This window comes from Gekko japonicus, unplaced genomic scaffold, assembly GCF_001447785.1.
Source record: "Gekko japonicus isolate JY-2015 unplaced genomic scaffold, Gekko_japonicus_V1.1 scaffold20, whole genome shotgun sequence".
NCBI lineage: Eukaryota > Metazoa > Chordata > Lepidosauria > Squamata > Gekkonidae > Gekko > Gekko japonicus.
The window spans coordinates 2,037,113-2,064,030 of NW_015169172.1; the positions used below are offsets into that span (position 1 = coordinate 2,037,113).

The window sequence follows — 26,918 nt, forward strand, 5'->3', positions numbered from 1 at the left end:
CAGGAATGGGGAGATGAGGAAGTCAGATTCCATTGACCGAAATCTCTACGTCAGTGGAGATAGGAAGGAACACTGACACAGTATGAGGGTACATTCTGCTCTGAGGAAGGGAGGGCCATCTGAGAATGAGTGATTTCCACCAGTCAGTCAAGGAGGTAGGTCTTAGTTTCAGACTTCTATCGCCAGTGGTGGTGGTTACCCTACTCAGTTCAGGTGCTCACCAAGCCATATAATAACTTCTAGAACTCAGAAAGAAAACCAAAAAGGTGAACATGTCAGGTAAGTACTGTCCAGCTCTGAATCAAGGAGACAGTAAATGAGAAGACAAGAAGACCATTAGCAATAAGAACATAAGAGAAGCCAATGTTGGATCAGGCCAATGGCCCCTCAACACTCTTGTCATACAGTGGCCAAAAATACCAGGTGCCATCAGGAGGTTCATTAGTGGGGCCAGGACACTAGAAGCCCTCTACTGTTGCCCCCCCCCCCAAGCACAAAGAATTACAGTGCATCACTTGCCCCACACTGACAGTTCCTATCTATACCTTGTGGCTAATAGCCACTGATGGACCTCTGCTCCATATGTTTAATGCCCTCTTGAAACCGTCCATGCTTGTAGCCGCCACCACCTCCTGTGGCAGTGAATTCCATGTGTTAAATCACTCTTTGGGTGAAGAAGTACTTCCTTTCTTCTAACCCGACTGCTCAGTAATTTCATAGAGTGCCCACAAGTTCTTGTATTGTGAGAAAGGGAGAAAAGTACTTCTTTTTCTTTACCTGCTCTATCCCTCTCTGTCACCTCTCAGTCATCATTTCTCCAAGCTAAAGAGCCTCAAGCGTTTTAACCTTTCTTCATAGGGAAAGTGTTCCAACCCTTTATTCATTCTAGTTGCCCTTTTCTGCACTTTTCCCCATGCTATAATATCCTTTTTGAGATGTGGTGACCAGAACTTATACAGTGTTCCAAATGAGGTTGCACCATCGATTTATACAGGGGCATTATGATACTGGCTGATTTGTTTTCAATTCCCTTCCTATTAATCCCCAGCATAGCATTGGTCTTTCTTATTGCAGTCAAGACACTGTCTTGACATTTTCAGGGAGTTATCTACTATGACTCCAAGATCTCTCTTGGTCAGTCTCTGCCAGTTCGGACCCCATCAATGTGTATTTATAGTTAGGATTTTTGGCTCCATTGTGCATCACTTTGCACCTGGCCACATTGAACCCCATTTGCCATGTTGATGCCCACTCACCCATCCTCGACAGATCCCTTTGGAGTGCCTCACAATCCTCCCTGGTTTTCACCACCCTAAACAATTTCGTGTCATCTGCAAATTTAGCCACTTCACTGCTTACTCCCAACTCCAAATCATTAATGAAAAAGTTAAAAAACATCGGACTGAGTACTGATCCCTGTGGTACCCTACTGCTTACCACCCTCCACTGAGAAAATTGTCCATTTATACTCACTCTGTTTCCTATTAATTAGACAGTTCTTGATACACAAAAGGACTTGTCCTTTAACCCATGACTATTTAGCTTACTTTGACAAGGAACTGTATCGAAAGCTTTCTGGAAGTCAAGGTAAACAAGTTCTATTAGGTCCCCCTTGTCCACATGTTTGTTCACTCCCTCAAAGAACACGAACAGGTTAGTGAGACAAGATCTTCCCTTACAGAACCCATGCTGAGTCTGCCTTTGTGAGGGGGGGGGAATATAGAAGGTAAAGCTTTGGGTTGCTGGTTTGCATAGCTAATGATGGTTACTGACAGGAAAAGGAACCATCCTGAGGGAGAAGGAATTGGAGGCAATGGAGGTGCAGGACCTGGCTGGGCCTCCCAAATAACTGCTCTTGAGACCCTCTATAGAATCCCTCACTATGACCTATGGGCTGTATTGTCAGCCAGGTTTATATAAAATGCATTTTGAAGATGCCTCAATGAATCGGGATATTGGTATTTTTCCCTACCCAATCTTTTAACTGGAGATGACTGCATTGTTCTGCCTCTAAACCACTGCCCATCTCCCCTAACTGGCAGTGCATATAATACACATATGGGCAGAAGCAACTTCCTGACCCTGAAGTCAGAGGTTCCTTTTTTGGAATATCAAGAACTTGGCACTTCCTTGCTGAGGAAAACTATTCTGACTATACAAATGGCCTGGTGAGCCCATGGGGAATGTTCATTTGGAGATAATGAGCAGAGGCCTGGCCTCCTGAAATCTGGTATTCTACCATCCATGCTAGGGACACAGAGATCCCTGTGTATGAGCGGGCCTTGAGCATATATATAACTCTCTGCCTAACCCAAGGAGCTGGGGATTTCTTGTTGATAAGGTCTTTTGAGAGGGCTGTCCTATATCCTGTTTGTGGCTAGCAGAAAAACAATAGAACCTGTTAAGAAACATCCCTGATCTTGGGTCTGCATGAATCTCCCCAAGGAGGAGGGAGCAACAGGATGGTATGGGCCTAGAAGGTGTGGAAGGAAGTACAAGCCACCTAGGTTCTCCCCAATTGTGGAGACAGGCTTGTCAGCGATATGCTCATGGCAGGGGTAAGGTATCTGGTAGAAGTCAACTTAGCAATAGAATAATCATCTATTCAGCCATGTAGATTTCGGTGGTACCTCTTCACAATCCAGTTTACAAGGGAAACTGCTGAGGGGTTCTGAGATATCTCCATTATGAGGACAGCTTTAGACTGTAGATAATGGTTATTTCTGGTGCTTAGAATCAGGAGGAGAGTGAACCATATGGTTCAAGGGCATAGACCTTCCAGTTTCGGGAGGGGGGGCTGGATCAGAGACATTGCTATGCTAGGTCCTTAAAAGAACCGAGGCCCAGTGACATCACAGGCCATTGTCACTATCTATGGAGGCAGAGCCATGTGGGATTTAGGAAGAGGCTCCCCAGAAATTTAGGGGAGGCTGGGAACCTTTGTGAACCCCCTAGCCATGCCCCTGGGCTGGGCTAAACCCAGGAAAAGGTGGGAATTGGCCAGTGGTTATAGTGGTATCTCAGTGGTCTCCTGCTGTGTCCTTTAAAATTTGAAAGTAAGGAGTCCCTTGAAATTTGAAAGTAAGGAGGGAAACACAGAAAAGCATGTAGGGGAACATTTCAAAAGTTTTCCTGGAAACTTGTTTCTGCCTTATTCATAAGGGTGACTTTGTACTGAGGTTTACTAAATTATGGCATCACAGATGCCTTCATTTGGTAAATGCATGGCTGAAGTCTCTGAGCCAGAATATCAAACAGTAGCTGTGCACTCAATTTCTGAGCCATGTACAGGGTTCAGAGTAGCAGCAATCTTCTTTTCACTTCAAACTCATACCCTACAAGCAGTGTTCCCTTTAAGCTGAGTTAGTGTGAGCTAGCTTAGAGTTTTTTTAGCCTCCAGCTCACATATTTTGTCTTAGCTCAGGAAGGATGGCTCCAGAGCAAACTAATTTATGCAGTAGCCAAATCGCTCACTCACAATTTTAATGCCAGTAGCTCACAAAGTAGAATTTTTGCTCACAAGACTCCACAGGTTAGAGGGAGCATTGCCTACAAGTGAGTATAAGTCCCAGAGCACTGAGCCTATTCCCAGGGGCTGTCATTCCATTTTGCAGCCTGTCATTCCAGTCCCAGAGCACTGAGCCTATTCCCAGGGGCTGTCCTGTCATTCCACTCTGTGACCTGTCATTCCAGTCCCACATCACAGATTCTATTGCTAGAGATCATCATTTCACTCTGGGGACCGTTACTCCAGTACCAGAGCACAGATTCTCTTCCTAGGGACAATAATACCACTCTGGGGGCTGTCATTCCAGTCCCAGAGTAGCCTATCTGGGCCCAAAGACCTTAATGGAAAAACCATTCCACATTTTCTTTGCAACTTTTTTTGTGCTGCAATGTATTTCAGTGGAGCCCATGCAAGTTAACTCCCGTTGTTTCCAATAGGCAATCCTGTTATTCCTTTTATACATCCCAGTTAGTCGTCCCTTTGAAACTGTACCACACCATTTTACGTAACAGCAAAATGAAGAGCATGAACAGGTACAGAGTGCACATTTCTTGCCAATGTTCTTTCTGGGCTGCGCACAGGGCAAAAGGAAATTTTAAAAGGTCTCTGATCTGCATGCCCCCCCCAATCTTGTTCATGCAAATAGGCTTACCATTTAAAAATGAAATGGGAATTGAAAGAAGACCTTAGGAGTGGTTGAAGCAGCCTCTCCCCACTACCATGAAAAAACAACAACTGTTCTCAACCAAGGATATATAGACTCAAGTAAAATAAAATAGATACACACTTTCCCCCCAAACATAAATTGGAGCCCAGCAAGTATGTTGGGCCCAACAGAGGCTTTGCAGTCTGACTGTGGGTGGAGACAGCCAGGGTTAAGGACTATACTTGCTTTTCTGACAGACACCAAACATGTTCAAGGACTGATATGTTCTGGATATAAAAAACCTTAGTTATTAACCTAAAGCGTGCAAAGATACAACCAAAAACCTGATGGATCCAGTCGCAAGAGACGTTATCTAATCTCTTTCCCCACTCAGTTTTTCCTGTTTCCAGAGATCCTGTTTCCTAAAGACTCTCTCTCTAGCACAGAGGTGTCGAACTCATTTGTTGCGAGGGCTGGATCTGACATAAATGTCACTTTGTTGGGCCGGGTCTTGTGTGCCATAAAATGTAACACAAGGTACCGGAGATATAAACTTTATAAAGATGATTTCAGATGCTGAATGGCAATAGCCAGCTTGATTGGATTGGGTGTGATATGAAGAAGTGAGCAGTGACTCATAAAAGCACATTTGTTGTTGTTCAGTCGCACAGTCGAGTCCGACTCTTTGCGACCCCATGGACCAGATCACGCCAGGCCTTCCTGTTTTCCGCCGTCCTCTGAAGTTTGCTCAATTTCATGTTTGTTGCATCTATGACACTGTCTAACCATCTCATCCTTTGCCGTCCCCGTCTTCTTTGACCTTCAATCTTTCCCAGCCTCAGGGTCTTCTCCAGTGAGTGCTCTCTTCTCATTTGGTGGCCAAAGTATTTGAGCTTCAGTTTCATTATCTGGCCTTTCAGGGAACAGTCAGGTCTGATTTCTTTTAGGATTGACTGATTTGATCTTCTTGCAGTCCAAGTAAAAGCATGTTTGCTATGCTAGGTCCTTAAAAAGCCCTACCACAATTTTGTTAGTCTTTAAAGGTGCTACTGGACTCTTATTTTTTCTACTGCCATTACAAACCACAACATTCAAAAAACAGTGGGGGAATATTTTAACCTTCCAGGACATTCAGTTGCTTACCTAAGAGTAGCAGTTCTCTTACAAAGGTATTTCAAAGGGAGATTAGAAAGAGAGACTGCTGAATTGCAACTGATAATGAAGCTCAAGACAATGCAAACTTCTGGACTGAATTGAGACCTAAGTTTTTCTCTCATTAACAATGCCTGCTATTGTCATTTGGCATCTGAAATCACTTCTCTCCAAGTGTAAGAGAATGCCCGCACCCCTTTGTTCCCGAAGGTGGGTGCACCCTACCTGGACGGCAGGACGGTCAGGGATCTGACAGAAGTTCTTTACAAATGGGTGCACCTGCCCAATGAGTCAGAGAAGCACTACTATGTCTGAGAATGTTCCAGCTAAACCAAGTGAGGGAGACACAGATTAGGCCCAAATTCATCTGAAATATAGCTAAAGGGTGTTAGGCTAGCACAGACAGTTGAATAGCCTTAATATAGACCAGGGGTGGCCAAACTGTGGCTCGGGAGCCACATGTGGCTCTTTCACACATATTGTGCGGCTCCCAGCAGGCGGTTGGGGAAGCAAAGGGGAGGCATCCCTCCCAAATTGGTCTTCCCTTCCCCAGCCAGTGTTCCTCCCTGGGTAGGCTTGAAGTGTGGGGAAGCAGAGAAAGAAAGCAACTTTAACTTTAAATGCATTCTCAAAGCTCCCCCGCCCCCACTGCCAGCCGGCTTGGAGAAGGCATTTGTCTCTTTAAATCCCTTCGCCAAGCCAGCTGGCATAGCGTTGTAGGGGGCTTGGAGGATGTATTTAAAGTTAAAGTTGTTTTCTTTCCACTTGTCCCTCCCCATCTATTTACTTCCTTTCCACTTGCTTTCTTTCCACTTTTCTTTCTATCTTTCTCCCCTCACTCCCCACCTAAAGTTAAATGTGTTCTCCAAACCCCGCCACACCAGCAGACTGGCTTGGCTCAGAGAAGGCATTTGTCTCTTTAATTTAATATGCAAATTTGCATATTTTCAATAAAACACGTGTTTATGTCTTGTGGCTCTCAACCTTTTGATATTTATTCTATGTGGCTCTTATGTTAAGCAAGTTTGGCCACCCCTTATGTAGACATTCTACCTGATCTTAGGCCATCTGATAATTGTCTGAACTGGTGGCAGTACTGGCCCTAATTGATAGGATGTGCACAGGGCCAAAGTAAGGGCAGGAGGGGCTGAGGACATAGAATTCCCGTCTTGGAATCTGGAAAGAACCTATGCTACAAATAGTCAGCACAGCAATGTTTAGTATCCTTTTAAAATTCCCATTATCTTTATCATGGAACCTAAGGCTGCATCCATAGAGTTCCCCCCTCGAGGCACCAACCAGACCACAGTCTGGTCAACCTAGGGCCCCCATTCCCCCAAAAGGGGTGGGGTTTGCCTGCTTTCATGGCCCCCAATCTGCTGGCCCCGATTTGGCTGGTGGGGGAACCCCGCCTCCCAAGTGTCTTGTTTGAGCCAACATGGCTGTGCAATGATGTCACCCGGAGGTGATGTCATCGTGCCAGGCATGCCATGTGTGTGTGTGGGAGAAACACACGATCGTTTAAGGAAAAACCATAGTGTTGTCCCTTAAATGATAGTGTCCCCTGCAACGTGCCATGCGCGATGATGTCACTTCTGGGTGCTGTCATTGTGGCGCACAAAGTGTGCACACCCAAAAGGTCCCAGAGACGGACCAGGACCTGGCTGCCGTGGGGGGGGGGGTAAGAACTGGCAACCCTACGTCAACCTCAGGAAGGCAACTGTATCACGGGTACAAAATATGGTACACTATATTGTGAGGGTTTCAATGCTCATCCAAGATTGTGTGCCCTGACAGGAATGATGTTATAAGGTCCCTAATACAACCCCCCCCCACACACACACACACAGTGCTGTGGGATTCAATGAGGGATACTGACTTCAGGTTGATGAACTTGTGGTCTCTCCCTGATCCTGGTCCCTGAAGGTTCCTGAAAGAAGGGTTACAAGAAGCGCAGCCTTCAGTGGAACCTGTAACAGATCCACAGCTCTATTAGGTAAAGGGCTTCATGTGCAGTTTCTGCTTATATTAGCGAAGAGTTATTTTGAAGAGGTAGGTATGTTTGGGGTGGGCAGGAAAAGCACTGCCTCTTATCATATTCCTCTTGAAACTGGAAGGGGATTTCCCTTAGGCTTGGATGTGGGCATGCCCTACATGGTCAGATAATAGCATTCATCTTCTCCAGGGCAAAAACAGTCTTGGCCCATAGGCTCTGGCAACTAATCGAGAGATGTTTGATTATTCAGGAACCACGATCCCTTTCTAGGGGTATCTCTCCCTCCTGTCTACCCAAAATGGGTTAGGAAGAACCTGGGCTTGCTGTTTGACAACTGTGTTCCTATTATTTATTTATTTATTTATTTATTTATTTATTTATTTATTTGCAGGTGATTTATATACCGCCCTTAACCCCTAGCAGGTCTCAGGGCGGTTTACAATGTGTTACTGTATAGTAGCTAATACCTATCTAGGGCCACATATGGTGCGGGGGGGGACAACCTACCAGCACCCCTAATACGGCACGGTGTTACTTCGGCAGCTTTTTTCTTGGTGTGAGTTGTTGCTATTGATGTTGTCCTGCGACCCGGCTGCTATCGGCTGGACGAGCTGGCTGTTATTCTTTTTTTTTGCCCTCACATCCTCCAGTTGTTTTACTTTGGCATTACAGCATAGAAAACACAGGGGCTAGCTGGCAGGGACAGGGATCACATATGTACAATCAGAAGTTACACAGAACACCATGGCAGCTTGCTGACATCGCCGTTTCTCTGCCACCGCCATTTCTTTCCTCGCTTGCTGCCGCCGACTCGATCTTCTTCACTTTTCTTTACTGCCGATCACTAGCACAAGGCTGGGAAGGGAGGGAGGTGCCCCCTGCCATCTAAGGCAGGTACCCATTCCTCTGATGTTAACAGAGCCGCTGGGTTGGGAGAACTATTGCCTAAGGTTGCATCCTGGCATAGGATTTGTGCTGTGAGACAGGCCTGGCATAAGATTTGTGCTGTGAGACAGGCCTGGCATAAGATTTGTGCTGTGAGACAGGCCTGCAGCCCGTCCCCATGCATATGTCAGGCCTAGAGGTTGTCCTTGCATTTTCAGGCCTGAAGGGGAAAGAGGGAAGGGTGAGGAAAGTGAAACTTAGATTTATGCCTCTGGTGCCCTCTAGGGGATGCTGAAGTTGTGCCTGCTGGCAACACTTGAAGGCAGTGGCAGTAGCAGAGGTGTTGTAGAGGCCTTGAGCTCTTATGCTCTTTCTTGTGTGCACACCTGCACCTCTGGGGGACATGCTGGCCTGGCCTGTGGTAGATGCTGTTGGAGATCTGGTGCTTCTGAATTTGCTAATCTTTATTTCATTTTTAATGGCTTCAACCATGGGTTGGTGGGAGTATGGATAAAACATAAACAGCAAATCAATAAAACAATAAACACTAAGATCATTTTAAAAGTATGCAAGAAATCCAGCAACAGCTTCCAGCCAGCCCACATCATTTGAAAAGAAGTTTCAAAACTAATATAATTACTAGAGCACTGAATGTCAGAGTTGACAAGAAATCCCAATGTATCACACCTAGCTTCAATAAACAAAGGACAGTGTAACAGCACATGTGAGATGGTTTCTAACCATTGCTCCAGACACACAAGAACAATTTCTTTCAATACAGATAATACTTTTAAGCCTTCCTGTGTATTTGGCAGTTGAGAGGAAATTACATCTTGCCGGATGAATTAAATGTCTGTTTGGGATGTTCTTTTTTTTTAGTAACAAAATAATTACCAACTGTAAAGAAAGTTGTAGGGATATAGCCACAACACAAAGGAGAACACTTTCTGTATGAATCAGTAAGTAACCAATCGTATGATAAAATTGCTTGTTATTGTTTTCAATAGGTGATCAAAATAGTAATTAAATAGATCCTCATCTAAGAAAAATCCCAGTTAACACAATTTGTCAAAGGCATTAGCACTTGATGATAATAATAAGTTTTGCTTCATTAGGTGTATTAGTTGACTCAGGAGTTCCAATAAGAATGTTTTAAACGACATTTCAATGGCATATTCCCATGTGATTGATTGTAAGGAGCACAATCCAATTTCTAATGTAATTACTGGGTTACAATTGGAGACACAATTGGGTATTCCCAAGATAGTTTGGAAGAAGCTAGTTTGCTGTCTCTCAAGATCTTTGGCTATTACAAGTTGTCATAACGGTGCACCATGTAGAGATGCAGGGAAGATCCTGAAATTGTATCATTTGAGCAATGCTGGAAAAGACTGTCCACCTTTTGTAAAATAACATTTCTTCAGTTATATGGACAGAAGCTGAAAGCTTCTTATGATATGTTTTAGATGATTTTTCCCTGTAATTAAAGTATCAAAATGCATGCCTAGACATTTGTAAGAATGAACTTGTTCAAACACCATTCCTTGCAACCTCCAAGGACGCCCTGTCTTCCTAGGGTCTCCAAACAGCAATATTTTACATTTATTTATGCTAAGTTGTTCCATTTTGCAATAATTAATAAATAGATTGGTTTCTTAAACCCTGCTTAATCAATTACAATAATAAGCAGGGCCGGCCTGAGGTTTTTTTGCACCCTAGGCAGGGCTACCTTCTGGCAACCCCCGTGCACCCAATTATGGGGTTGCCAACCTCCAGGCGGAGCCTGGAGAGAAGGAAGTCCTACTTCTCTCTTGGAGACTCCAAAGTTGCCTCAGCTCTGCCCAGGGCCGGAGGGAGCTTGGCCCACCGTCGACTGCCAGGGCGGCTGCAGGTGAGCCGGGCAGAGGAGTGCACCGAGAGTGGCGTGGGGACGAGGCCAGGCTGCTTCCAGGTGCCTTGTCACCACGAGCACCCTCCCTCCGGCCGGCTGGGGCTCCCGTGCCTGGTGGTGGCGGCAAGGAGGAGGAGGAGGAAGGGGCCCCTTGTCAAGAGGAGACCCGCGGGTGGGATGGGAATGGCGGCACCGGTGCCTGGGCTCCCCCCCTCCCCCCCAACTTACCTGGCATACTTGGACGGTCAGGCTGGGAGAATAGCAAAGAGCTCAGGGGCGCCAACGCCGTGCAGCCCGCTGCTCCTCCGGCTGAGTTTCTTCCCTCCCCCCCACTTTCGCTCTTTTTGTGCGTGTGTGTGTGGTTGTGGGGGGAGGGAAGCAAAGGGGCGAGCGGGGAGTGTGTGTGTGTTGGGGGCAGGAGGGAGAGAGGCTGAGCCAAGGAGGTGAGGAGGATGCAGGGGCTGTGGACACCTCCTGATGATTGGCTGCAAATTATGCCGGGAACAAGAGTCGTGCATGGGCCACCGCTTTGCTTTGCCTCCCCAATCGTCTCCCTCCGGCGCTCTCAACACAGAGAGTGGCCATGATTTGCCGCCCCTCCTTCCTCCCTCCCTTGCTGGTGCAGAGAGAGAGAGAGAGAGGCGGGCAGGCAGAGACCAGGTCCTTGATCCCCGCTGCCTTTCCTTTCTCTCTAGCCAGGAGGGGGGGCTCAGCTGCCACGTGGCCAGAGGGCACAGTCCCCGAGCGCTTCCCACCTCCGTTCGCTCACCGCCGCCTCCTCCTCCTGCGGTGGGGCCCGGCAGGGAAGCTATCATTCAGGGCTTTTGGTGGGGGCTGGGGGCTTTGGCGTCCCTAAGGGCCGGCCCGCGCTCTAGGCGAATGCCTACTTCACCTAGCGGGTGAGCCGGCCCTGGTAATAAGACATCAGCATAAACCTGCTGACAATGCTGGCCAAATGGAATCAGTACAAACAGAGTATCATTGTCGAGGTGAATCCACCCCGTTTGGTTTGTGTTTTAATAGAAATATGTTTCAACTAGAAGCAAAGCTCGTCAAAACAATACAACGAGCTCTAGGAAGGCATGACAATATGCCCCCCGGTCCCCCACTTGCTACCCACTCCCCGGAATGCCCCACCACTTGCTCCCTGGTTTTCAAGGTGCCACTGGACTGAAAACTTTGTTGTAATGCTTCAGACCAACATGGCTACCCACCTGAATCAACTTTACAGAGGTACCGTAAGGATAAAATGGAGAAGAACAATGTAAGCTGCTTTGGGTTCCCCACTGGGACAAAATATGGGGAGTGGGTGCGGTTGTTATTATTATGGGCTGTGGAACTCCAGGCTTTGTAACACTCTGACACTTATCCAAACAATCGGCACATCACTGCCTGAATTTAGTAGAAGTGTGGCAAAAGGCATTTGGCCCAATGGTCTACGTGCTCAAACCCACTGAAGTGCGCCCTAACGGTAGCTGAAAACTAATTGCACATGTCACTTCAGGTTCCCCGCATTCAGCATTCTGACGATGTCTCTCCAATGCAGGCTGGCAAAGTTTTTTTAACTGGCCACCTCCACAACGCCCCCTGTGCTGGCACCAATGGGGAAGTGCACTGCCAGGGGTGCCCTACCCACAGGCTGCCTCTGTCTCCTCCCCCCCCCAGAGCAGGGCTGGCGATGCCGAGCGTGGGCCGGGCAAGGGAGGGGAGAGCCCGCATTAGCAGCAGTGCCAGATCGCAGCAAGGAGGGGCCTCTGCCAGGAAGCCCAACCACCAGGGTAATCAGGTTGGCGCTGAGGGGGAAGTGCACCACCAGGGGCGCCCTACCTGCAGGCTGCCTCCTCCTCCCCTCTCCCGGAGCAGGGCTGGCGGTGGCGAGCATGGGCCACATGGCTGCAGCCAGGCAAGGGGGGGAAAGCCCGCATTCACAGCAGCAGCGCCAGATCGCAGCGAGGAGGGGCCTCTGCCAGGAAGCCCAGCCACCAGGTCAATCAGGCTGGCGCTGCCTTCGGCTCTCCTGCGTGCACCGAGCTGATGGCCCTCTGCGCCTGGTGGAGCATCTGGGCCATCCGTTGCCTCTGAGGCTACTGAGGCCTGCCCCCCTGCTTCCCCCCACCAGATCCCGGAGTTGAGGGATGACAGAATGCCCCAGCGCTGGCCCCCATCCGGTCACCTGCAGCCAGGCTTGGCCGGCAATGACCACTACGGCGGCAGCAGGATTGGCCTTGGCCTCCTCCGGGTGCCAGGGCGTGCATCCTGTCCAGAGGCTCCATGCAGACTGAGGGCGAGATGCTGGTGGCTGGCTGTATAGATGGGACCAGTGGATACAGACCCTGGTAACACATCAGGAAGCGAACTGATTTTGCCGCACATAGAACGTTGCCACCCGAAAATACAATTATTAATAAGGACAGATTATCTAAATTATATTATTTTTGTGATTTGTATCCCACCCTGAGCCCACTTGCAGGGAGGGCGGGATAAAAATCAAAGAAACTAACTAAAGCATTATGTTAATTTGATGCCCCCCAAAAATGGAGCCATTATATTCAATTTTAACAAGAAGGGACTCAGGTCATTTAAGTAGAGTGCAAAAAGTGTTGGAGCCAAAATGCAACCCTTTACCACAGGTATACTATTTGTTAAAAGATCCTTCTTTGGCCACCTGACCTGTAGAGTTGTGCTATTTACAGTAATTGAATTAAATACAATAAACATTTTGAAATTGCATACTTCTGTAGCTTGGCCCACAGCCTTTCTCTTACAGTATCAAATGCCGATTTTAAGTTAAATCAGGCAGCATATAGTTCATTTGTCTTAAAACATTTCACAGCCCAAATGTAACAAGATTACCCTGTTATACATCATAGAACAGCCCTTCTTGAAGCCAAATTGTTCAGGTCCCAAAATATCGCAATCACCCATCCAAGATCTCAATTTGAGTTCCAAGTGCATGGCATACAATTTGCCTAGCACAGAAAGCAAACTAATAGGCCTATAATTTTCAGGATCTAAGTGAGTACCCTTTTTTTTGTAGATGGGTACCAAAACTGATGACTGCCAGTTGTTAGCTGCAACACTGGGTCTCTGTCATTGATATGATGGGGGAATTAGCTAAGAGACCATTTGCTTAATAGGTGCACAACCTAGGGATCGTACTCCAACTATACCAGAATCAGAACCCTCTCGGAGCAGCACAGACGACAGACAGGAAATGTCTTTTATGAAATTTTTAAAAATATAACTGCAATACACTCAGCTATCCAATGGAATATCTCACACACACACATCAGAAAGCTAGGAAATAAAGAGGTGAAACGATCTTAAAGAGATCAGTGACAAAACAGGGCAAAGTGTTGATGAGGAGGGGGTTATAGCTATCTTCCTAAGAAAAAAAGTGTGCGATGAAGAGAAGCAGACTGCTTGGTTGACAAGCACGTCTGAGAAGACCCACAACAGATGGGGGATCCAGCCGGTACACATCCCAGGTGACTGAATCAAAGATGCCTGGGTTTGGAGGGTAATGGCTCTAGAGGGGTTTTGGACAAAAGAAGTCCAGATTGGGGAAGAAAAGCTTTTGTTATTTAAGCATTGGGCAATTGCAGATCCTCAGCTTCATTAATGGCTGGGCTGTCAAGAGAACAATAATGACAATAGATTGTGGCCAGGGTGCTCCCAGTATCAACTTGCGAAGTCCGGAGGTGCAGTGTAGGTACATTGTCTTTATGATGTTAGATAAATGCAGCTGATTGTGTCAGAAAGATGGTCCTGAGCACATGGCTGGGCTAGCTGGCACTTGCACAGAGAGGGCTATATTTGCCCTATGACAACTTTGGCCCTATCCTGGCCTGGGTACCCTCTTTACATGGCATGTGGAGGCCTGGGCTAACACAATCTGCAGGGACTTCACCTGTTTGATCTAACACAGAGGAAAAACAGCCAGAAGCAAAGCCCACCATCTGGCGTTATCACACACTTGCTGCAGACATTTTCCCAGCAAAATGAATCCTCTTCATGCCATTTAGGCCATGCTGATGGCCAGCCGTGGCATCCTGCACCACTCTCCCCCAGCTCATGACTACCACTGTGCATCCAAGGCAAGTGCTTCTGGCTCTCTGCTTTTGTGGGCTCACTTGCCCAATTGCACAGGGGAAGAGTCCTTGCCTCTTTATTTGGGGAACAGGGCGCCCCCTTCTCTGTGGACGTGAGACCTTCCATAGCCTCCTTAATGTGTTGTCCTTCTGCTGCCTCAGCTATACCACTCCTTAAGAGCAAGGGCACAAGAGAAGGTAAAACTGGAGAAAAAACAATGTAGAAGAAGAGGCTGTGGGAGCCCAGCTCAGGAACTCCCACAAAAAACCTATACTCCTTGGCAAGGTAGGAAATAAACTGACACTAGTATGACCACCACTGGGGACAGGAAGTTTGAAGCTAAGGCCTGCCTCCTTAAATGATTAGTGGGAACCACCCATGCTAAGATGTTTCCCCCCTCAGAGAGAGACGTTTGGATCCCAGTGTCAGTTTGTAGTAGAATCCAATTCAAATGCTCAGGACTAAGCATGTGACTAGCCTTATGTTGGCAACTACATGCACAAGGATGCACGTGTGTACTAGCAAACACAACACATCTGCATAGTTATAGATGGAATGGTCTTATTTGCTATAAAGCTCACCTCCAACAAGTGATGGATCCCATTGATTTCAGAATGGGGTCTACAGGAATTCAACATATTTAAGACAGTTCTATTGAAACACTGGATCATTATTGAGCTAAGAGTCTAAGCCACGGTGTCACGACTATACTCTTTTAATTGTGTAGTTAGATATGATGTGTTTTAAAATTTCTTGTTGTTTATTTCTCTCACTCAAAGTATATAACACTGCCACCAGGAATTTAATTCCAATCCTATGAATTAACCTTTCCTATAGTATTTTGCCCAAGCTCTAAGGCTCCTTTGTTGGACTATGTGGCCTTGAAGATGACACTGTTGTATTCTTCTCTGGAAGATACCAAAAAATCCCCTATGAACTTAGGCAATGCCCCTGCTGTCAGGGTGCTATTGAATCGGTTTCCCATGTTCTTTTAAACTGTCCATTTTATACTAAGATTCGAGGAAAATTTCTGGACACCCTTCTTTTTACATGGCATGGTCTTCCTGAGAGTATCAAGGTCCAGTTGCTACCGTCTGGGCAAAACGCTTCTATAACTTTTAATGTTGCTTGCTTTCTTCAATCTGTAATTCGAACCAGGGAAACTATTAATTGATCATTTCTTTTTTTGTTGGCTGTTCAACCTTTGATGTATTCCTAAATTTTAATGTTATCTTATCTCTTACATGCCAATAAAGGTTGTCTGTCTGTCACTGTTGTATTGTAATAGCATATAACTCTAGGTTTTCATAAAACAAAATAAAACGTTATTTGTACAAGAAGTGTATTGGTTTCAAGATGTTTTATGACTTATCTTCAGTGAATAAAACAGTGTACATTAATAACTTCTGACTGAATTATCACACTCCTTCATTTCAGAAACACTGCTCACTCTCCAATCTTCCTTTCTCTTCAGAATGTACTTTGTATAATCTTTATTTTATTTATCTCAAGACTCTGTAGACGGTTGACTGACCACAACTGACTGTTAACTGATGACTGAACACAGACTTTGACCACACACACTTCTTCACTCCGCCCATACACTCTCAAGTCACCAACCAATCACCTCACTCACTCATCCTCCTCTTTCACCCCCATGTTCTTCTGCAACGTACCAAAAAATTAAAGAAGCACACTTAAAATTTAAGTCATTATACATGGCTATTGCTAGAACAGCATTCCCTTCTGTGCTGTGCCACTGCTTAGGAATGCTGATGAAAACCTGGAACTCAAGGATATACCACACAGGTAGTATAGCTGTCCAGTATAAACTGGTCCCTTTTGATTAAAATTAACTCCCCTTTGGTGATACAAATTTTTCTGGAAGCAGAGCTCATTACTATCACAATGTATTCTAACAAATTTGCAAATACAAACATCTATTTATTTGCTAGAGTTTCTTTCTGCGCTACCTGAATTCAGTTTAACGGAGGATGGTACATTTTCAGCTGGAAGGAGGTCACGTTAAGATTAATCCTAAATATTGCCCAAATACTCTAAGGTTTAACAACAAAGGATTCTCTTAAAAGAAACAGAAGTTCCAGTCTTAAAATATGAACAATTGTATTTATATAAGCATATGTTTAAAAAAATACTTTAATAAGCTTTTCCAGAATTGCAGACAGGGAGCTAGGGAAGGGACACGGGGATTAACAACAGTGCAAAAGTACTATGTGAAAAATTTATAAAAACTAATTTGCAAATTTTTAAATTTCTTTCAAAATATCACTTTCAACCTTTTATAAAGCCCAACAGTTAGACCTGTTGAATTGAAGGTTTGAATCAGACTGCACACAATGCATGTCATGGATCAGGACACATGGTCCAGCTGGACACAATAGTGCTTTAAAGTATACAAGTACTATACACAAGCTGCACTGACATTCAATTCAGTCTGGAAAAAAGTGGAAATTTATAATCTATTCCAAACTGTATTGAAAGTTTCTTGAACAGGTTACTATATTACTAGATTTTAAATAGTACTACTAGTGCAATGTCTTATCAAGTTATAGTGGCCGCATTTAAAGAACATGAACAAAATATTGTATATAAACACCTGCATAAAGAAAATGCACATTACAATTAAATACTTAAAGAACAGCTGAGCATTACATATTGATTACGGAATGTCAGGACTTTTCTTAGGCATACCTTTAAAGGTAAGATTAAAGATCCAAGTAACTTCTGAACATATACACAGTGCTATATTTTACTTACAAGCCTGAGAACAATATATTTATAAACTTTCCTATGAACTGTTTTGCAGTCATTTCCAACTTGCAAAATATATAGATAAGTAACAGAAAAATAGGTTGCAAAGATTTCTGCAACAGACAAAAGTTGCAAAGATTTCTAAAAGCATTGCACTGCCTTGCTCTGAAACATTTTCTAAAGACAATCTTTGATACAAGGCTATGAAAACTTTGGATTCTCATATTAATAAAACTGGGATTTGTCAACCATGGCAGCTCCCTAAAGCAGTAACGATTTAATCTATAAATCTGCAAATGACACTGAGATACACTGCTATTGAGCTGTTGACAGAATAAATATTAGCCCTGTAATGTGAAGTTATAGAATTCACCCATAACATTTCATGAAAATAGGAGGCTAAATTAATCTTTAAATAATTCCAGTGATGTCTACAATGAAATTACATCCTAGTTGGGGTTTATAATCAAGGACAAAACACTGCTGAAGGACTAAACATTCTGCCAAGTCCACCACAATAATCAGGCCACTTGAAACAGTGTGGTCAAAACTTTTAAACCAAGCCTCAGGCAGGTAGATTACTTAAGTATCTAATACACAAAAAACAGTTTTTAATTAGTCACTATGCATGGCTGTATTTTGCTATCAAGGGACAGATACTGTAAACTTCATTCATGGCCATAATTCAATTACTTTGTGGGATATTCCCAACCACATTGTCAATGATTTCTAACAAATTATTTTTTAAAAACTAAACATATTACCAGCCCTTATGGTACTGCAGACAGATACATGTGTGTATTCATTCATATATGCAACAATTACTATTCACAAAGACTCTTCTGCTTCCCGAGAAGTATAATGAGTCCCACTAAATTTCCTTGGATACTAGTTCAGGCACTGCCTACAAAATGTGCATTTGCCCCTCATCAAGGCAGTCAGAATAATTTGACACATTTCCTAATTGTACTGTGCTCACTGAAATGTAAAAATCATAATGTAATGTTTGAACTTGGATATCAATATTTAGCCACATTAAAGCATTGAGCTGATTTTAAGGTTGTTACCATTAAAATAAATCTAAAAAAAAATATAAATGCAAGAACACTTGTGCAATCAAAGCATTGAGCTAAACTCTAAATTCCAAGTCACTATTTGTCCCAAGAGAAGTTTTCAGTATTCATAACTGGGTGTGAATTTTAAATATTTAAATTTTTACTGCTTTTTGAAACATGATTTGATTACTTTTTAATAAAAAAGCTTTAGCAAAATAAAATGAAGCTGACAGATTCTTCTGAAGATCTCATAAAAGTTTACCATACTGTACAAGTTATGAAAATTACACACTCGTTTTTAGAAATGACACTTCAATCATGACGCAAGTATGTAAAAATCTTTCAAAGGCTACAAAGAATCCGGAAAAATACAGAATGTATTTTTATCTCCAGATAAGAATATGAAAAGACATCACTGATGTCAACAATTTTACATATACAAACCTGACTTGGTTTATTTTTAAATATTTCTCTCTATATAAAAATAGTCTTTCACATACAACTTTCAGGATTTACAGGTATTCCTTAATCATCCGATAGTTTCTCTTCCTGTAGACAGAAAAAAAGTCTCTTAACAGCTACTTGCTTTATAAATTTTATGTTACTTTTGATACATGACCTTACAAGATCTGAAACTCACTACCTTTGATAGTTTAGTGATCTGAAGGGGATTTGCAGAGAAGAGCACGTACAACAGATGTTTCCTTCACAGACTAAGTAGGAAGATCTGTTCAACAGTGGTCTCCCATTCAATGTATCTGCATTAAAGGATTTAAAAAGGATACTGTGACTTTATTTGGCCAGAATCCAGAAGTCCTAAATATGTATTGAAAAATCTCAACAGAATTATATTATTGAATTTGAATCAGTAAGGTAACCTATCAACCCTGAAAATTTCAGACATCCAAGAAATTACTCAAAGGAATAAATCCAAACACTCAGTCATCCACAGTCTCCTGTTCTTCACACTTTCCATGAGCCACTGGTTCTTGGAAAATCTCTGAGGATCCTGGACTGTCCTTTCCATTACTGTTAACTCTTCTCCTCTTTGCAGGCCTTTCATTTTTTTCTTCAAAATCATTTTCATTCCTTGCATTTGAATGGGCAAGTTTCAAATGATTGGAAATATTTTCTGTTTCATAGCCATTTGAATCAAAATCCCCAAGTGGCATTTTTTTGCCAGTTGTTGGTCCATTCATGTGCAATCCTTCAATTTTTACTTCTTCTTTACTGGATAATTCACCAGGTCCATTAGTAGATATACCTACATTAGAAAAAACAACGAAAAAAAGCAATGTGAACTGTCAAAAGGACAATCAAATCAGTTAGTGGACAAGTATGATTTTTGACAGAGTTAACAGGAAAATTGTTAACATCCATAGCCTAAGCAACAATATCAACGAACTTCAGCATTTCAGCTTAGATCCAAGCTTCCCAGAACAGAAAGGATCTTTGCTGACCTCCCCTCCTCATGGTTCCCTGGAAAAATTGCTCCTGAAAGTCAGGCCTGGGGACTCTTGGGGATACTGCAGGGTGTGGTGCGTGAGGTTGTAGAAAGGGGGAAGAAGTGGAATACGCCTCCCCCCCAATGCTCTTGCACAAAAAGAACAAAAGCTTATTTTTCCTATTTATATGCACCTTTTCAATACCAAGATGATCCCCAAGTAGGTTATGAGATCATGCCCTCAAGAAACCAGAGATAATATACAATCAAAATTTAAAAAACAGACATAAGAGACAACATTAGGCAAAAGCAGATTAAACCTACACAGAAGTCCATTAAACACCCCCTACAAAAAGCTCAGAATCACTCAGTAAATCCTAACCAAATAGCCAAATTGCTTGTTGAGAAAGAAAGTTTTTTACCACACTCCTAAGCATCCTTCAAGAGGAAGGTATCCCACAAACTTAGTGTCAGCAGCAGAGAATATTGACAATCATCTAATTTTGATGGGCTTCTTGCACATGCAACTATGCCTCATCCAATGGCGCCCATGCCTGGAGAAGCATGTATTAGCAGAGCTGGTCCTTAAGATATTCCATATCCAAATTGCACAGGAACTGCCAGTCAAACTGGAACAAAACAGGCAAACTAGCAAGCTCCAGAAAATATTAAGGCTCCTGCATTTTGGACTAAACAAAGTCTGAGAACTCTGTAACGGCAAGGCCATGTAGAATATAATAATCTATGGAAATGTGATTGGGTCTGATTTCGCCAAGAAGAACCACAGAGGATATACCAGGCAGCTTGTTAAAAAATGATGTAAATGGAGAACTCCACCAATTTCCCCTTATTACTGCAGCCTACCTGCTCTATTCCAAAAGGTTAGTCAACATTCAAGAACAACTGAGAACTGTAGGAGGACTGGCAGATACCTTGTATGCAAACTCCACTCTCCCTGCCCTATTATGGATCCAAGTCAATGACAATGTTTCCCTGATGAGTTTCCAGAATGAGACAGCACTAGTGTGTGAAAATCAAACATCAATATATCTTACAATCAACATGGCCCTGTATGAAGTTACTGAAATCTGAAGGGGCACTTGCACAGGCAACGAAAACCTACAGTGTGTTGGGTAGGGAAGAGAAGCCTCTCCACTAGTGCTGCTTGAGAACCTGCTGTCTGCCGATCCAGGCTCTCTGCAGGCAGGCACTGCTGCCACCTACTGAGGCAGTGGTGTGCAAATGGGAGGAGAAGTAGCAGGAGTTACTGCTGTCTCCTCACCTCCAAGACTGCCAAAGCTAGCCCCACCATTTTCCTGCTGGCTGGCAGGCAAGAGGGAGAACAGCAGATACTACCACTGCTCACCCACAAGGCAGCTTTGCTGCAACTGGTGGGGAGGGGAAGGAGATGCCAAGCTTCCCCACCACTGCTGTTTGTTCAAGTATAATAGAAGTATTATTTGCAACAATGGTTTATACAATATTTAATACCTGTAATACAATTTTAGATCTTGAAAGATGTAACTTTAAGAGTACAATAACTACTGCCCTCTATGTTCACACACAAACAAGAAAAGCAAAGAAAAAAAATTGTTTAAAGAAGCTTTCAATTTACACAGCAGCATGGAGAATTCAGGCATAAAGAAATGCTGAAATTTTAGATACCATTTTGATTACTGTTGCTGGCTGTACTGTCTTCTCTCTCTGAATGGCTGGTGCTGCTGTTAGAAGTTGTGGGTGGAGGGGAAGGAGCCCGGCTTGATGCAGCACTTTCACTTTCATCTAACAGACGGTCCATGTAATCCCTTAAAATGCAAAAGAAACATTTTTGCACTTCAGAAGACGTTCTATTCAGAACAGGTTGGATTGATTACAGTAGCTTAAATCACCAAGGGGGAAAATGCCAATTTAAAAATTTATACTGTGACTACAAAAACCTATTGATTCAAAAATGAAGAAAACAACTATGAAACTTCAAAAGGTTTCTTAAATATCTAAATGCATATTTTTACTATTTTAGAAATGATATATTACACACTGCTTATTTTTACACAATGCAGTGCTCATGACCCCAGATACAGTGCCTTTTACAATTAGTAATCAAGTTTTCCCCAACAGATACTAGTTGGAAATAACGCAAGAAGGCACTCATTTTGTTTGATACTGTCTGCTTTAGTCTGTCCATTCTGCTTTGGCATGAAATGGGCCTGCCTCACTGTTCACCCCCCAAAAGTAAACAATCTTAGCCAGAAGCAAGGGTTAGTAGGAATTACTGGGCAAACCAGTTGCCCAAATGCAACTTGTTGCAATAAGCCAACCCTGCTCCCGATCAGGGGTCATTTCGTAAAAAAAGAGCTAGGGGAAACTCATTAGCATAACTCATTAGCATATGCCACTCCCCCTGACATCAGGGGCCCGGCGGTGGACCTGCAAGGCCAGCGGGAGTGCGAGGAAGCCCCGCCAAGGCCCTCCCTGGCCCCAAGCAGGCAGGGGTGGGGAGAGACGGGGAGGAAGCAACTTACCCTCCCTCTTCTCCTGCCTCCTCCTGGCTGAATGAGGGCTGGAAGCAGAGCGGCCGGAAGCAGGGGGCGGGGCTTCGTCATATGCCCCGCCCCCTGCAACTCACCCAGGGGAACTGTGTTCCCCTGCGTTCCCCCCCGAAATGACCTCTGCTCCCGATTATCAAGACTTAATATAATTGCATACACAACTGTGTGGTATGATTGACAAAAGATGCTTCTCTCCCACTTTACAAAGTAATACAATGTCCATACATTTGTATGCGGCAGATTTCATTTTAAAACAGGTTATGGTTATATTTTATAATAAAATTATTAAGATGAAACTTGGAAAAAAATTTGATTTTCCATTTTTAAAAATCACTGATTTTTATCTACCCTGACAATCATTAATGCAGCATAATCAATAAACATATTTCTATGATTTTCTAATTTAAATTAAAAGTAATCGAATATACATCATAAACCTGAAATTCACTGCATAATGATCAAATCTATAGAGTTTGATTATACCACAGAAATTCCACAGGTACTTTGTAAACATGTAGAATACAATATTTTACTGTGTAAAATCTTTGCTTTTTGCTCTGCATTCCCTACAGCACAACTCTAATAAGGAAAACTTTGATGGAATTTGGAATTTAAAGCCCCACGCAATATATACAAACTATTAAAGATTTTGTAATGGCAAAGATTTTTGTAAATAGGCAAATACAAGAATGGGTACAAATATGCCATTAAATACAAAGGGTAAAAATCAAATTTCACAGAATAATTACATATAGCGAGCTGGATCTAAGAAACATGAGTGCAGTTCTGTTCCCTGAACATATATTTCCCTTTCCCTTCCCCTGCAGTCCACTGTGCTCCTTGAAATGCAAGCCCTTGGGGGGGGGGGGCAATGTTCCCTCTAAGCTGTGGAGTCTTGTGAGCAAAAATTCTACTTTGTGAATGACTGGCCTTAAAGTGGTGAGCGAGCAATTTGTCTACTGCATTAATTAGTTTGCTCTGGAGCCATCCTTCCTGAGCTAAGTCAAAAATGTGTGAGCTGGAGGCTAAAAAACTGTGAGCTAGTTCACACTAACTCAGCTTAGAGGGAACACTGGGGGGGTCAGTGGACGTGGGTACAGTGTGAGGTAAACTGGTGAGGTGGCACCATCCCACCTTCATGGCAGAAGACTTGGAATCCAAGCCATTAACAACTATTACCATATTTACTCCAAAGGAAGATAGCACTGATTATATGATGACCCCCCCCCCCACAAAAATGTTATTCAGAGTTGTTGTTTTTAAATTACTGTACATACTTGTAACTTGCAAGCAAATGTAAGATAACCCTCGCCTTTTCTTGACGGACAACGGGGGAAAAGCAGTCTTCCTTTTGCATAATATTTATATACTATTAGCCACCCATGGCCATCTGCAAATATCTGTTGATTGGGCTCACGTGGAGGTGAAAGAGATCTTTCTACACACTTGGGGTAACCCCCTGGCTTGCAGAAAATTCCTAAACCATTAAGTAGGGGGAGATACAATAACACCCACAAAACAGAGAATAGTTGATTGCAATGTTCCCTCTAAGCTGTGGAGTCCTGTGAGCAAAAATTCTACTTTGTGAGCTACTGGCATTAAAGTTGTGAGCAGGTGATTTGGCTACTGCATAGCCCTCCTTCCTGAGCGGAGACAAAAATGTGTGAGCTGGAGGCTAAAAAACTGTGAGCTAGTTCACACTCACTCAGCTTAGAGGGAACACTGGTTGACTGTGCAAGTGCAGAGAACTGCTCTCTGAATGCAGGTGTGTAAGGAAGAGAGTGGGAGGGGAAGAGGGATGATCACACCTGCCTGGCTTCTGCAGACAAGGAGGAAGGTCGGGAGCCAAATGTTTGGTCTGAGTCTGGGTTAGAAGGGGGAATGACGCAGTGGGGGATGGCAAAGGGGCAGTGGGGGCAGAGAAGCAAGGGGTAATAAGTGACAGGGAAGGGGTGGAGGGAGACAGAAAGTGGGGGTCATGAGTGACAGAGAAGAAGAGAAACAGAAATGAGTGACGGGGGAAAAGGAGTGAAGGGAGAGAGAAAATGGGTGGGGGAAAGGGAAGGAAAGACAGGGGGAATGGGATGCCCCCTCCCTGAAAGTTCCTTGTAGGTCTCCACTTGTAGTATATGAGTTTGGACCCCACTGCAGGCAACTTCTGCTCCACAGTGCCAAACTGTTTAGGAGTATGCATACTGCTACCTTCATGGATTTTTTTTTAATGCACAATATCTGCTCCCTTCAAATGGCATGGTACCATATGTACTACAGCATTAATACATTATGCAGAGTGGACAGTGCTAAGGATTAAGAATGCCTGCAGGTCCGGAAAGGCAAACTTTTCATGTTGTAAGAGTGGAAAATTCATACTGGACAGTGCAAACTACTGCTCAGCAAACATACATTTTCCACTTCTGATTTAACCTTCGACTTTCATACTGATTTTACTATGCAGCAAAACAAAGGTAAAAGGGGACATGTAAACAACACTGCTTACGTTACACCTGGATGCAGATTGTACTTCTTTTTACCAAATCGTGTTTGCTGAGCAAAGAAGTCATATCGTTCTGATTTTTTCCACATGTAATAAAATGCTACACATTCACCAACAGATCGTGTTCGTACCTATGGGGAAAAAAATCAATACAGCACTTACAAGTCCAGTCCTATGAATGTGTACTGATTTTAGAGCTTACTTCCAAATGTGCACACACAGGACTGCAGTCATAATAAATTTTCTATCCATCCCATTTTTATCCTGCCCTTCCTCCAAGGAGCTCAGGACACTGTACATCATTCTGCCCTCCTCGATTTTTATGTTCATGATACATATGCTCATTTGAAAGGACCAGTTCAGTGAAACCTCAAATGGGATACTTTAGATAGGTGCACAGTTTGCAGGGCACCAGAGGCATCAAATACACTTGCAGAAAGCAACCAACCATCAAGAGTACCTGCCCTCTGTCACATGCTACCACACTGCTTGCTTTATAAAGCCTAGAGAGGCAGAGTAGATAGTAGCAAGCAGCATTCTCCTGTTAGGAAACGCTTAGTGTTACACAGCAGCTGTGCTGCCTATCTCTCCATTTAATAGCTACTTGTTTCAGTAATAAAAGGCTAGAATATGAAATAGTCTTACCTAAAACAGCACTTGCTTAGCTATACACCATGCACAACACAACAGTACAAATAATGTTTTTTTAAAAAAGATTGATCCTAGAACATAGTTAAAACCTTCGTTAAGGTCAACACAGCATCAATATGTCAAGATCTCACAGTTTCTTGTGTGATCTTTTAACAGGTACATTAAAGGTTTTGATAGGAAACAGAGAAAACTGAGGAATAGGTTCTATCAAATAGTTCAGTGCCTTAAAGGTGAATGCCAGCACTCTACTAAAAACCAATGCATATTCTGAATACAATGGTGCAAAACACCCATGGAAGTACAAACTTGCTAGTGTATTTTCCCATTGGCCAGAGCCTCTAAACCAAGGGTCCCCCCAATGTGGTACCCGTGGGCATCAAGGTGCCCGCCAAAAGCTCTCCTGGTGCCCACCAAGTATTTTTAGGAAGTGGGTGGGGCCAGCTAGGGCTTTTGCCCAGCAAGGCTTCTGATTGGCTTTGCAGATTTTTTAAAATGTTGCTTTGGCAGAAGCTGCCACCACAGCACAAGAATCTGCACTGTGTTACTGAAGTTGAGCTGTGGCAATTATTTTGTGGCTGGCTTCACCTCCTGTAGCACCCATTTTATGGCAGCTATTTTGTTGCTATACCCACCATGCACAAAGGCTCAAAAAGTCTGGGGACTCCTGCTGTAAACAGTAGTATCAGAACTTCATTCAAATGAAAACACATCTCATAAAAAAACACTACAGAAAAAAAATCCAGTAGGATCAATGGCATACTTCTTTACAGCAAAGAAAACAAGAATGGCTGCACCACTATGCAGAAAAAGTGTAGAAAAAAAATTGCAAGGTGAAAAAAAAATATTTATTTTCTTTGTCAGGGGATAGTTTCCAAAGTTACTTTAGACATAATCCCCTGACACAACGAACTGTGAAATGCGTAGGGATCCACAAGAATATATTTTTTTCACCTTGCACCTATTTTTCTACACTTCTTACAGCAGCAACAACATTAAGAAAAGACCCTAATAATCTTTATTTATTTATTTATTTATTTAATTTATTATTTCCACTTTAGCCACAGTTAATCTGGGTTCAAGCTGGTTAGCAAACTCCAGTTAAGTACGAACTGGCTAGCCGTACAGACTGGTTAGCCATAATCGTGCTTAAGATCTATGTCAAAATTAAAGCAGGCAAAGAGAAGAATGATCAGAGGAGAGGAAGTGTGCTATCCTGCAACTGCAGAAAAGAGGTCATACTATGATACACTGAGCCTAAGAATGACCAGGACCACAAATCAAGATACAGCATCACAACCAGACACAAAAGAAAATTTCCAGGCCATCAGGAATATCTTGTTTTAGGGCTCAAGTTTCATTATATGCATTATTCAAACTAGTGGAAGTGCAACAGAAAAACATGTTAAGGACTAAAGTCCTTCTGAATCTTATGGTTAAGGATGTCTGGCATCTGATCTTCATAAAAAAGAAGAAGAAGAAGAAGAGATTGGATTTATACCTCACCTTTCACTACCCAAAGGTGTCTCAGAGCGGCTTACAAACTCCTTTCCGTTCCCCTCCCCACAACAGACACCCTGTGAGGTAGGTGGGGCTGAGAGAGCTCTGACAGAAACTGCTCTTTTTCAAGAACAGCTCTTATCAGACCTATGGCTTGCCCAAGGTCATCCAGCCAGGTGCAAGTGGAGGAGTGGGGAATCAAACCCGGTTCTCCCAGATTAGAGTCCGCGCACTCAACCACTACACCAAACTGGCTCTCCAAAAGAAGAGATGTACACCAGCAATC

At 43.5% G+C, this 26,918-nt stretch overlaps 1 protein-coding gene across 2 annotated transcripts in view; it reads right to left on the bottom strand.

Moving 5' to 3' along the window:
- Positions 1-18,669: 18,669 nt before the first annotated feature.
- MIER1 (mesoderm induction early response 1, transcriptional regulator) overlaps positions 18,670-26,918 on the bottom strand; it is a 46,255-nt gene continuing 38,006 nt past the window's right edge. For both annotated transcript variants that reach the window (XM_015415792.1, XM_015415791.1), the window contains 3 exons: positions 24,488-24,615; positions 21,107-21,246; positions 18,670-19,261 (listed from right to left, as the gene is read on the bottom strand). In XM_015415792.1, coding sequence (XP_015271278.1) covers positions 18,936-19,261; positions 21,107-21,246; positions 24,488-24,615 — 594 coding nt within the window. In that variant the 3' untranslated portion in view covers positions 18,670-18,935. The remainder of the gene's footprint in view (positions 19,262-21,106; positions 21,247-24,487; positions 24,616-26,918) is intronic.